General features: G+C 51.8%; 1 protein-coding gene across 1 annotated transcript; it reads left to right on the forward strand.

Moving 5' to 3' along the window:
- Positions 1–4,470: 4,470 nt before the first annotated feature.
- LOC113830005 (ski oncogene) lies at positions 4,471–8,486 on the forward strand (the record flags this gene model as incomplete). The annotated part of the gene is given in 5 exon segments (XM_027383175.2): positions 4,471–4,688; positions 5,510–5,735; positions 5,956–6,226; positions 6,342–6,568; positions 6,730–8,486. Coding segments are annotated over 5 exon segments (1,092 nt in total), but the record flags the coding sequence as incomplete, so codon positions are not given.
- Positions 8,487–12,500: the final 4,014 nt, after the last annotated feature.

Raw genomic sequence — 12,500 nt, forward strand, 5'->3', positions numbered from 1 at the left:
CTGGGGTCAGGCGGTCATCAGGTCCGCCCTTGCACTCCTTCCCCTCCCCTTCCTCTTCCCCTACCTCTTCACCTTCCCCTTCCTCTTCCCCTTCTCCTTCTCCTTCCCCTCCCCTTTCCTCTTCCCCTTCTCCTTCTCCTTCCGCTTCCCCTTCCCTTTCCCATTTCCTCTTCTTCCCCTTCCCTTCTCCTTCCCCTTCCCCCGCTCTTTAAGCAGTGCCGTAGCGCAGAGACGGAAAGTCCGTATGTGGGGGGAGGGGGAGGGGGGGAGGGGTGAGGATGAGGCGAGCGATTTCGGTTCCGTTTAAAGGGAACTGGAGCCGAGGGCCTCGTGTCATTCGCGCGTCGGTTGGGTGCCGAATCGCGCCACGTGGTCGGGGATTGAAAACAATGTTGGTTTCTCTCTCTCTCGCTATTCTCTTCCTCTCTCTTCCTCTTCTCCTTCCTCCCTTCCTTTCTCTGCCTCTCTTTCTCTCTCTCTCTTTCTGTCTGTCTCTGTCTGTCTGTCTGTCTCTCTCTTTCTCTCTCTCTCTCTCTCTCTCTCTCTCTCTCTGACAGGCATTCACACGGAACACGCACACGCACACGCACACACGCACACGCACACGCACACGCACACGCACACGCACACGCACACGCACACGCACACGCACACGCACACGCACACGCACACGCACACGCACACGCACACGCACACACACACACACACACACACACACACACACACACACACACACACACACACAGATAGTAAGGTAGAAGCAGAAGAGATGAAAGATACATAAGCACAGATTCGAACGTGAGCCGCAGGTCCCCGCCCCGCAGTCCCGCCGCGCGCGGGAGGGGAATCCTGCGGCCGGCGTCGGCGCAGCCTCCGCGAGGCGAGCGACAGCACTTGAGATTCCTCCTCGAAGCCGGAGAGAGAGCCTCGCGAAATGAACCAAAAGGCGACTGTTCAAACCGGAAGCGGATGTCTGAGAGCGCGAGACAGACTGAAAGGGAGACAACGGAGGGGGGGGGGGATAGGGAGAGGGGGAGGGAGGAGGGAGAGGGGACGGGGTACTCCCGAGAGAAGAAAATCAATAGGCCTATGACGCAGCCATTCGTGACGTCACGGGGTCGTTGAGTCAGGTCCCCGTTTTTGTGACCCTTCGGCGGGCGTGCTTGGGGACCTGTCGCGGGCGGCCTCCGGCTGGCAAAGGTTAGAGCGCAGCAGTGGCGGCCGGAGGTCCTTTCACTCCCGCGGGAACAGAGGAAACCTTGGGCAAGGTCTCGGGGCGGCGTTGTGGCGGGATGTGGACGCCGGCCGAGCACGAGGCGCCCTTCGCTGCGGTCGCTCGCCGAGGGGCGCGGGGACGCCGCCGTGCTACGCTGTCTGACTCCGTAATTGTCTCCGTTAAAACTGAGGGATCAGAGGGTTCGTTTAGTTAGTTGAATAATTTATGTCATTATTTACCTTTTTTGAGGTTTCTTTTTTAGTGGGAGTCGGCAGCTAAAGGTTCTATAATACATACATATATATATATACACACACACGCACACACACACACATATTTACACATACATTTATTTCTTTATCTATTTAAAATAAGAGCGCGCCAGGCAAGGTAATCTTTCATCCTCCGCTTTAAAGCTTCGCTCGGCGGGGCGACCACATCGAGCATTGCGTCCGCCAGGCCTCGGCTCGCCAAGGGCCGCCGCAGGAGGAAACCCGAGAGGCAAGCAGAGCCGGAGCTTCCGTTGCACTGCCGGAGGACGCCGCCGCCGCCGCCGCCGCATGGACGTTGATGTACTCGGTGAACTTGCAGCCCGAGACCCGCCCGAATGCGCATACGTCCGTCCTCCTTGGCGCTCGTCCGCGATGGCTCCCGCGCCCTTCCGCACCTTATCTCTGCTCCCTTCTGCCTCCGGGGCCGCTTACAGCCCGCGAGCGGAGACGCGGCCCTGCCCCTAGGCGAGCGGGGACGCGTTTGGGGAGGCCGTGTTGCGAAATGCGGGAGTGGACACGTGGTGGCCGGTTCTGGGGGCGCCTGCGTCGCGGTGTTCGGTTCCGTGTGCGAGTTCGGGCGGCGACCACGTGGGGTTGGCAAACCGGCTCCCGCGCCGTCCGAATCCGCAGCCAGCTTCAAATCTTAGCCGGCGTGGAAAAGTTCTACAGTGTGCAGTTCGTTGTATTTCGAAAGAGGTATTTGCTCGTGTAGAAGTTCGTGCACGATGGTATCTTGTTGCCAGGTTACATAACATGCTTGGCTGCTCTGCGGCCGTTCGTGATTGTAGGACCTACTACGCAGTTTCTCAATGAACCCGTTCTATGGCCTCGCGTCCATGCTTAGGCGGAGTGCAGTGTAGACTTACATGCGCTCGCTTGCAGTAATATTCCCCTTTAGAGCAGCGTGGGCTTCCTTGCGCCGGCTGGCGGCCCCACGCACGAGGGGCGCTTCGGATGGCCGCGTTAGTCATCGGGCGAAGGGCGCCGCCACAGCCCCCAGCAGGAGCGCTGCGACGCCCTACGGAGGAAGAGGCGTCGCTTGGGCCTCGGTGCCTCGAGAGGGCGGCAGGAGCTGGCGCTTCAAGTGATTCCCGCGAAGGCGAGCGGGTATAGATTTCACTGCGGTTTGCAATACGTGTTGCTGGCGCTCGCGCACCGCCGCGCGTCGCCTGTCGCCATGGAAACTCTCCGTTTTAAAGTTCACTGAGTCCAAGACTTCACACCTGTCACTGTAGGAGAAGGCGCACGCACCACTTTACGCATATGCAAATATTCGCGCGCGCGCACATGCACTCACGCACGTTCACACGCACACTCACACTCACTCACATTCTCTACCCTATCTCTCTCTCTCTCTCTCTCTCTCTCTCTCTCTCTCTCTCTCTCTCTCTCTCTCTCTCTCTCTCTCTCTCTCTCTCTCTCTCTCTCTCTCTCTCTCTCTCTCTCTTCTAAACAGAGCGCGAGAGGGGGGAGGAGGTTGCCCTCGGTTATCTGTGCCACTCTCGATGGCAACACGGGCGGGCGAAGCTTTTTGATAACGATTCAGAATCACGTGTTCGTGTGCATGTGTAACAGAAGGCGGGTGTTGGAGTATACATTGCTGTGGGGAGGGGGGAGGGCGGGTAGAGAGCTGTGGAGGAAAGAGGGAGGGCAGGAAGAGCTGTGAGGAAAAGAGGATGGGAAGGAGAGCTGTGGGGAAAGGGGAAGGAGGGTGGAAGGCTGTGGGGGGAAGAGGAGGGCGGGGGAAGAGAGGGGGAGCGGGGGGGGGGGTCGGGTGGCACCTCCAACGCCTCGCCGACCTCTGGTATGCTTTAACGTGTTGAGCAGACGCGGGGCCCCTTGGTGAGGCTTCGCAGCGGCGCCGTCACGATGCAGAGGCCGGCAGGAGGTCGGCGAGAGGAGAGGAGACAAGCGGAGGGAAGGAAGGGAAACGGGCAGAGCGGGACTCACGGGACCGAAATCAGGCCTTGATCCTGGGCTGACGGATCAGACTCCCTCGCCTTCCTGAGCCGAGGACCCAGAGGCCCCGAAGCAAGTCCGAGATCACGCGCCCCCTTCAGGTGACAGTGGATGCCCATGCCCGTGATCAGGCGGCCCGGCCAGCATACCCAGCGCCGCCTTGCAGTCTCACGTTTCAATTGCATAGCGCTGCCTGCTTGTCCTTCCATCGTGTCCCGGGCCGCGAAGTGATACAGGCGCGGAGGAGGCTCTGAAGGGCCGTCCGTCCGCGGAGGCTGCAGGACGCCGCTCCTCTGGGCCAAGATTATCGACGGGGGGGGGGGGGGAGGCGAAAGCTGCATAATGAGGCGAGCCTTGGGGGAGGGGAGGCGGGGGGGGGGGGGCGCAGGAGCTGGAACCTCTGCCGATCGCTTGTACTGCCGATGGTCATGGTTGCTGGATTTTCTTGGGTTGTTTACAAGTGCGAGCTTTGCAAAGCGGCGATCGGTTTTCAGGGGGATACTGTAGCATGTGTACATTCCATGGATAAATAAAAGAAAAAATGATGTGAAGCCTAGGTAATGCTAACTGTTCATGAAGAGCATAACTCTAAGGCACAAGGACTCCAAATTTCACTACAGGACAGGATGTAGTTCCTGTGTATTACTGTATCCTTATTTGACTTGTTTCTTACATTTCAAAATTAGAAATGCGTTATTTTTCTGGTGTCTTTGAAAGCTCATCCTTAAGGTCCCAGCAAATTTAGAGAACATGTTTAAATTGTAAGAGTGTGATGATTTTGCCATTTTTTGACAACATGCGGAGTGGGGAACATGGCTTAGAACTCCCCCTTTACCCCGACTCGGCTTATTCAGTACAGTGGAGTATTAGACCGGCTTATGTTGTGCTGGCTTTCTACATAATTAAATTAACCCTCCCGGACGTCATTTGAATGTTTGAATTGTTTTACCTTTGTCATTCAGCGGAACTCCTTTCGCGGATGTTATGTGAATACGATAACTTAAATGGTTTCCTCTTTTTCAGGATGGCGTGGAAGTCAAAGAGGAGCTGCCCAAGAAAGTCAGAGCGGAGGAGCTGCCGCCCGGAGCTCCTCTCCCCAGCAGCGTCGGCTACGACCCCATCGTGTGGTCGTACATGTGGCGACAGTATGCAGCTATGGCCCCTTCGTGGACCGCCACGCCCCTTGTTACAAGGGACGGCAAAGCATTGCCGCCGCCCCCTCCTGCCTTCGTCAGGGACAGGTGAGGAAAACCGGGGCAGTGTTGCAGCTGTGCGTGTGAGGGAATGAGGGAGATACGGAAAGGGAGGGGAGGGAAGAGGGAGAGGGAGTGGAAGAGGGGAAAGGAGAGGGAGATTTATATGTGTATGGGGAGGGACTTTGAGAGATGGAGGGAGAGGGAGAAGGAGAAGGAGAGAGAGAGAGAGGGGGGGAGAGGCAAAGGGGAGCTGGGAAGACTTTAGCGTGAAGTTATGATGTGTGAATGCTCTGGGTACGAAGGCCTTGCCCGCCGCCCAGGTATAGGCGAGGCAAGTACGAAACAGGGAAGGTGAACGCACCGCGGCGGGCGCGAGGTGCTCGCACAAGGTCGCTCACAAGGGCAGCTAAATACGGCATTGAAGGAATGCCACGAAAAGTGTGGGATGTGAAAGATACAAAGGCCGAGGCAGGACCAGAGAAGCCCTGCCTTTGGCTTCGGCGTCTTTTGTTCCACTCGGGAGGAGAAAGGAAAAGATGTGTTCCTGAACGCACATTAATTTTTCGCTCGCGAGTTGCCATGCTAGTTTCTAACCGTCAAGATAACACGCCACTTCCTTGGGATGAATGCAAAGGCACTTTCTAGAGAGCAGGGAAACTGGGGAATGTTTGCTTGTTTTATCCTTTCTAAGTCACAAGGAGGAACCAATATTTTTAAGTATTTTTAAGATCACCAATTGAAATATACAAAGTGTCTTTTCCGTGATCAGATGGATTGGAAATTGTCTTGACACAACCACGTTCGTATTATAGACATGACGGTTGTTCTGGGAAATAGTACTAAATGGCTTTGTTTTCTGTCTCCAGTGTTCCCGCCCCACTGCCAGCCTACTTGAGCCAGGGTCCCCCCGTGCTGGTCGACCCCGGCCGAGTGGTGCCTCTCTCAGACTCACAGAAGTTCGAGCGCCATTACCAGCCCAACGTCGCCCTCGCCCCGCCCAAGGTCAGGGACAAGGCAGCACGGGTGTCGCTCAAGGATCTCTCAACAGCACACCTAAGCCAAGATGCACACGAAAAAATCGCCATATATATGGTGAGTTTCCATGGCAGTTTTGCTTTATGTAGTAGCATTACCAGTCACCCAGTAAACCTCTTTTTCATTGGTGATTATTCAGTTTAATAAAGAGATTTGCGTGTTGAAAAGTCCGACTTCATATTCACTCTGAAGTATTCATGAGTGTACGTTCTGGTGACGCCACCGCGCACGGAATATGCCCAGGCCCGTTACTGACCCCGCCCTTGCCTTCCCGCAGCAGGAGCAGCAGCAGCTAGAAAGAGGCGTCGAAGTAGAGTGCATAAAGCGCGAGTGTTCGCCGACGCCGATGTGTCTCCAGCGCTCCACGCCCAACGCCGTCGCCGCCGTCACCCCGAGCGCGCCACCGCACCTCAGAGCCACCCCGACGCACCAGCCGCCGCAGCCCCCCAGGAAGGTGTGCAGCCCCGACACGAGCAGCCGACATCCCGAACTCGAGCTGTCCACCACCGATTCCGACACAGACTCCGTTGGATCCGTCAGCAACCGAAGTGAGTTCCGTCGCCGGTTCGTTCGAGTTTATCGGTAGAGGAACCTGACTAACTGGAGGAAAATGAGCTTGCCTAAAAAAGCGACAAAACTCAAGTGTTTCGTTGAACATTTCAGGTGAAACGGTGGAGGAGGCGGAGGCACTGCTAAGGGGCTGGAGCGACCGAGCTGCAGCCAGCAAAGTGGCCCAGCTGGTGGCCGACCTGGCCACCCGCCTGGCGGTTCAGGAGCGCCAAAATGCTGCCCTCAGACAACGTTTCGATGCGCAGACTCGCGACCACAATCATGCCGTGGCCAGCCTACGCAATCAACTTCTGTCTATAAACGTTACTCGTGATACAAAGGTGAGAAACTGAAAATTGTGATTAGGTGCGCTTGTCTAAGTAATGGAACTAGGAAGCCAAGTCCATTGATCTCAGAAATAGGATTTGTTTTAGATTTTAAAGCATTAGATACCTATGCTTGAAGAAACAAAATCTAATGACCTCACTGTCTCCCGATCCAGGAGGAAGATCAGCTACGCCAGAAGGTTTGTGCGATGGAGGGCGAGCTGCGGGCCTTGCGTGCTGAGCTGCGCCCACGCCCAACCCCATCTGTGATAGCGCCCACCTCCCCCGTCAAGACTGAGCCCTGCGACGTCACCGACACGTGTTAGGCCGCCGCCTGAGCACTGGCTCGTGCTGTCCCCAGTACCGCAGAGATGGTCGCAGTACAAATGTGGCGCTCATGTGCCGTCCAGGCTGCCTGTATGTTGCTGCTGCTGCCGCTGCTGCTGATGCTAGGCACCTGGGCCCAGGCTGCTGCTGCGGACTCGTAGTCACAACGTGCTTGTGGCTGCGGGTGGCCGCCCCCCCTGCTCGGTGTGTGCCGCAGGTGCGTGCCAGCGGCGAGGTAGGGTGGGGTCCGCGCCATGATCTCAGCCCGTACTCACCGCACGGGTCTCACTTGGTGCTACGCCACAGCCGTGTGTCGGGTGGTGCCACCGGCCGTACATGGTGCTCATGTGGGGCCGCTGCCCCTCTGGTGTTCAGAGGCTGTGTGGCGCCGCCCCGGCACCAGGACGCTCTGGGGGCCCTGTGGGGTGTCACTGCCCTCCAGGGTCCAGAAAAGCAAGTACAAACGCATAAGTTAAAGATTCTGCTTGTTGGGATGGTTAAATATAAAAAAGAATAATTATTTAATTGGTTTACTTTGTGGTAAGCCAACTGCCTGGTGAGTAGTGGGTGGAAGTGTCGTAGACCAGGCTGGTGTAATTCCAGTCCTGGTTCACTCCAGCCCTGCTGCTGCCAACTTTATAACCACGCACGCCCGCACCACCCCAGTGATGACCGTACCCGCGTCAGCTATGCAGTGCTGAATCGAGTCAGATGTGCTTGAAGCATCTCACGTTGGTGGAGCGCCTGCTGAGCGCCGTGACCAGAGACCCACAAAACTTTGCGCAGAGGCGCTTAAAAAATTGTTGCCACTTAAGAGATTTATAGTTGTACCAGTGAGGGCCTTCGGTCACGGCGTTCTTTTCGGCCGCTTATTTGTGTTCATCTATGTAACTAGTTAATTATTGATATGTGTAATGATAAAATCATTCACTATTATGTTATTTATAATTCTCTACTATGCTAGTACACGTGCAGCAGTGCGTGCGTGGGTGGAGGTGTCAGCATCTCCCACCCACCCCCTCTCCCACCACACCACCCTGGCCTGGCGGTCCGTGCCAAGTTCATCTTGCCCCCTAACTTACCCGTCATTTGTTTGTAATAAGTACATAAGGTTATTTAGGTGACTCGTCAAGCAAAGCTTGGTCTAGGATTTATTATTTTTGGTAGAACTGTCCCCCATGTTAGCCATGGCGGATGTACTGCACCCGTCATGGGCCCTTATGTTGTAGCTGCCAGTGTAGGCTGCCCACCGGCCACCCACCGTGACCACCACCTTCCCTGGTGTCAGAGCTGTGGGTGACTGGTGAGCAGAGTGTGAGGTGAGTCAGCCACACTACAGTGCGTGGGAAGGTTGTGATGCAGCGGACATGTAATGTCCGCGGCATATGATGACCGTTTGGCTGAGCCCTGCGTCACCCCTTCCCATCGCCAAACATCACCATCATCATCGCCAGGCAGAACCACCACCACACAGCCAGGCGGATACACTGCGGCACACTCCCACTGAGACACACTCCAGTCAGTTCCGCAGATGTGACATTCTTCAAAAACTGAATTTGTTTGTTATACTCAATGGGTGGCACTCTAAATAAAATTGTGTCAAATACAGTGTTCTTCATTTACCTCAATTAGAGCAAAAACACTGGGTAAAATCAATCAACTTGATGTACAATTATTTTATTAGTAAATATTGCTTTACATAGGAAACATCTGTACCTCAAAACTATTTTATTACATTTATCAAAATACTGTACTGACATTTGTCTGGGAATGAGTCCTACAGATGGTGTATAACATATCTGATAACAATTACACAAATTTAAGTAACAGTAATGCCAATTTATAAAAAAGTACATACCATGAACGTTCTTTCGTTAAGCCTACTGCAGTCACACAAAAGATGGAAAAATTTATGCTGAACACCTGATTATGCCCTCAATGGAAGAATTGCTTGGAGACTATTAGAATACGGTTACAAAATACAAAGGAAAAATAAAGGAGGGCAATTAGTATGTAGTTGGCCGTGCGACTCAAATTCCTATTGTGAACATTATTGCAAGTGAAAGGAAGATAACGCTACGGAAAATAACAGATAACTCACTCAAACACTAAAGTATTTATGCTTACATCTTTTAAGCACCAAAGTTTCATTTTGTGTGTAGGTATGCGTGCGTGAATGTAAGAGAAGGAGAAAGAAAGGAAAGCGAGAGAGAGAGAGAGAAAATGAGTGTGTGTGATGTCCATTCGTTCAGTGTCCACAAACAGGAAATTTGGTCTCAAGGTTTTACCCTGCATTCATATTAGTTCACGAAAACCTCCTTCCTCCATAGCCTATTAACATTAGTTCAATAAGATTCTATGAATATCTTTTTTATACTCAAGAATACTCTAGCCTAAACTACACGGTTTAAATCTAACTAAATGAAGAAAAGTACTTAACAAAAGAACTGAGAAAAAGTGCAAAGGTGCCCCCCTCGTGGCGCACAAACACCAACCCCTCAATGTGCAGTTACCAAGTGGATAAATAACAGAATAACCAATATTACCTTCACAGACAATTTGGCAGTTATATGGTCATCGAAATATATTATACCTAAAATTAGAGGATAATATTTTTGGAGGAGAATTAACAATTATTACAACAGGTTTAGTGAGATGTAAACCTACACAGTAAACCTTATTCGGGGCTAATTCACATAAATATCGTACATGAAATGCAACATATATAGCTGCCAGAACACGAAATAAAGTTGGATAAATAGGCGATTACAAAAAAAAAAAAAAATTATAAAATTAATAGATGCTAAATAAAATGGAATGTACGGCATTTTCCCTGCACGACTTCGTTACAAACCTAATGGACCACTTTCTCCCTGATTAGAACTAAAGGTTTCATTTATAGATGTAAATTTCTGCTTAATCATAAATCATACAGACAAATTACAAATGCACTAACAATAAGACCCCTAAACGAGCAAATTTGGCAAGATCTAAAGCCTGTCATCTTAAAATCAACAAAATACCAGTTCTAATCGGAGCATAAAACTGTAAGTACTATTGAATACAATCCTTCCGGCTCTTCCACGCACCCCGAATACATTAGGGTGTTGAATTACATTCAGAGAAGCAAAGTGGTCCTAAGTACCTGGAAAAGGGAAAGGGATAAGAAACTTCACAGAAGCTTCTGCTGCTTAAAAAACGGGCACTGATACTGATAAAACAGAAATATAAACAAGATTAAACTGTGTATATACAAACTGAAAATAACAAAATACTGCCCCAAACTTGGATTAGTAACACCCAACATGTCTGCAATGAAGCTCGTGTGCTCACATACAACATACTCGCGTCCAATACACACAAGGCATATATATCTAGAGCACAGAATCTTCACCAGCCACCAGAGAATAAACACTATTGTAAGTGATGAAGGCTCAATGATTTGATTCACTAAGGTCTATTATCGACTAAGAACACTTTTCCGTTTTACAAGTACATTCTAAAATATCATCTGATTATGATTTATCACATGAGCAATGCGGTTCATACACTCTATATAAAAGAATATAATCGATGCATTCTGTGTGAAATTCCCCTTGAAATCGCTGAATACTAACCAACAAAAAGGCCAATCATGGCAAGAATCAACGTGCTTCCATGTAAAAAGCCACTTTTAAAATACAACATGAGACACAACGTAGGGTGTAAAATGACACATGTCAATAAAGGAATGAAATGACCCTGAGGACTCCAACGCTAATGAACGAGTAGGATGACGCGCGGTGCATGAGGCTCGGCGGAGGCCAGCGCCCGCCAGCCCGCCCTCGGACTGTGCCGGAAGCGAAATTTCCGCCCAACACAAATAACCTCCCGCGTGAACACCAAAATACGCAAAAAAGGCAGACGGCGCTCGCAACAGTGCCAAAAAGACGATGACAGGTTCTTGAAACGTTTGAAACAACCCTGTGAGTCAGATTTCATAACCCAGTAGCATGGACCCTTAGAAAAAAGCACCCTTGTATGAAACCGGTCTGCCTCGCCACTTTAGCCGAGTCACTCACACACCATCACATACAGGCAGTCTCGCAGCAGGAGTCGTCGTCCCTTGGCAACACTGGCTGCGTTGGACGACGCCATGAGAAGCCCAAATACCTCCCAGTTCTTCCTTCGAAAAAAGTCTGTCTCTGCCCCGCCAACCCAAACCTTCACAACCATGATAGCAAATTCTACTTCAGCGAATATATTCAACGGGCTCAGCTTCCACAACCATGAAATCCAAAAAAGAAAGAAAGGAAAAAAAAGAAGCTGCCCGTAACAATCACTTCTTTTCCTCAACCCGAACAACCATGAGACCCAGAGGGAGTGCGGGTCGTGGTCCCGGGTACAGCTCGACCACGCGCGGGCGAGCCAGGGGACGAGCAAGCAGGCAAAGCGGGTCGGATCAGGGCGGAGCTGGTTGGCGGGGGAAGGGGGAGGGGGAAGGACCAGGGGAAGGGACTTGCACGGCGCGGGGGGAGGGGGGGGGGGAGCCTGCAACCGCTCGTTGCCTCATGAGGGCAGCGCAAACTGGAACCTGCCATCCTAACGCCCCTGCCCCCCGCCCTCCCTCCCGTCTCCGCCCGTACCACACGCCACGCGCACCCACACCCGTGCGCCACCGCCTCCCCCGCCCTCGGGCCATGGGCGCACTGTTCTTCAGAAGATACAAGCACTGCGCCCGCTGGCTGACACAACGGGTATGCACGCTGCGCCCTCGACGACCGCTGCCCAGGCGCCGAGCATGCTTTATTAGTATAACTGTGGATGGATCTACTTGTATACATATATACATATATAATACGCAGGCACGCACGCACGCACATACACACACGCACGCACGCACGCACGCACGCACACACACGCACACATCTATATCTAATGCATATATATATATATACATACATATATGTGTATGTGTGTGTGTGTGTGTGTGTGTGTGTGTGTGTGTGTGTGTGTGTGTGTGTGTGTGTGTGTGTGTGTGTGTGTGTGTGTGTGTGTGTGTGTGTGTGTGCGTGTGCGTGTGCGTGTGCGTGTGCGTGTGCGTGTGCGTGTGCGTGTGCGTGTGCGTGTGCGTGTGCGTGTGCGTGTGCGTGTGCGAGTGCGTGTGTGCGTGTGTGTTTGGCATATATAATATATGTATCATGTATAATATATATATATATACATATATATATATATATATATATATATATTATAATATATATATATATATATATATGCATATAGTATAATATAATATAAAATTAACTAATGCAACACACACACACACACACACACACACACACACACACACACACACACACACACACACACACACACACACACACACACACACACACACACACACACACACACACACACACACACACATATATATATATATATACATATATATATACATACATAAAAAATATACACTATATATATATATAGTATATATTCCGTGTCGGCTTCCGTGTCCTTGGTTCCCCAGGTCGCAATCCACGCGGCCGGATTCGTGCAGCGCCGTGCATTCACGCCGAGCGGCCCGAGTGGCCAAGAGGGCCCGCTGGCCGCCCGACCGTCGCCTCGATCCCGGCCA

Source organism: Penaeus vannamei, chromosome 25 (assembly GCF_042767895.1).
Source record: "Penaeus vannamei isolate JL-2024 chromosome 25, ASM4276789v1, whole genome shotgun sequence".
In the NCBI taxonomy this organism is placed as follows: domain Eukaryota; kingdom Metazoa; phylum Arthropoda; class Malacostraca; order Decapoda; family Penaeidae; genus Penaeus; species Penaeus vannamei.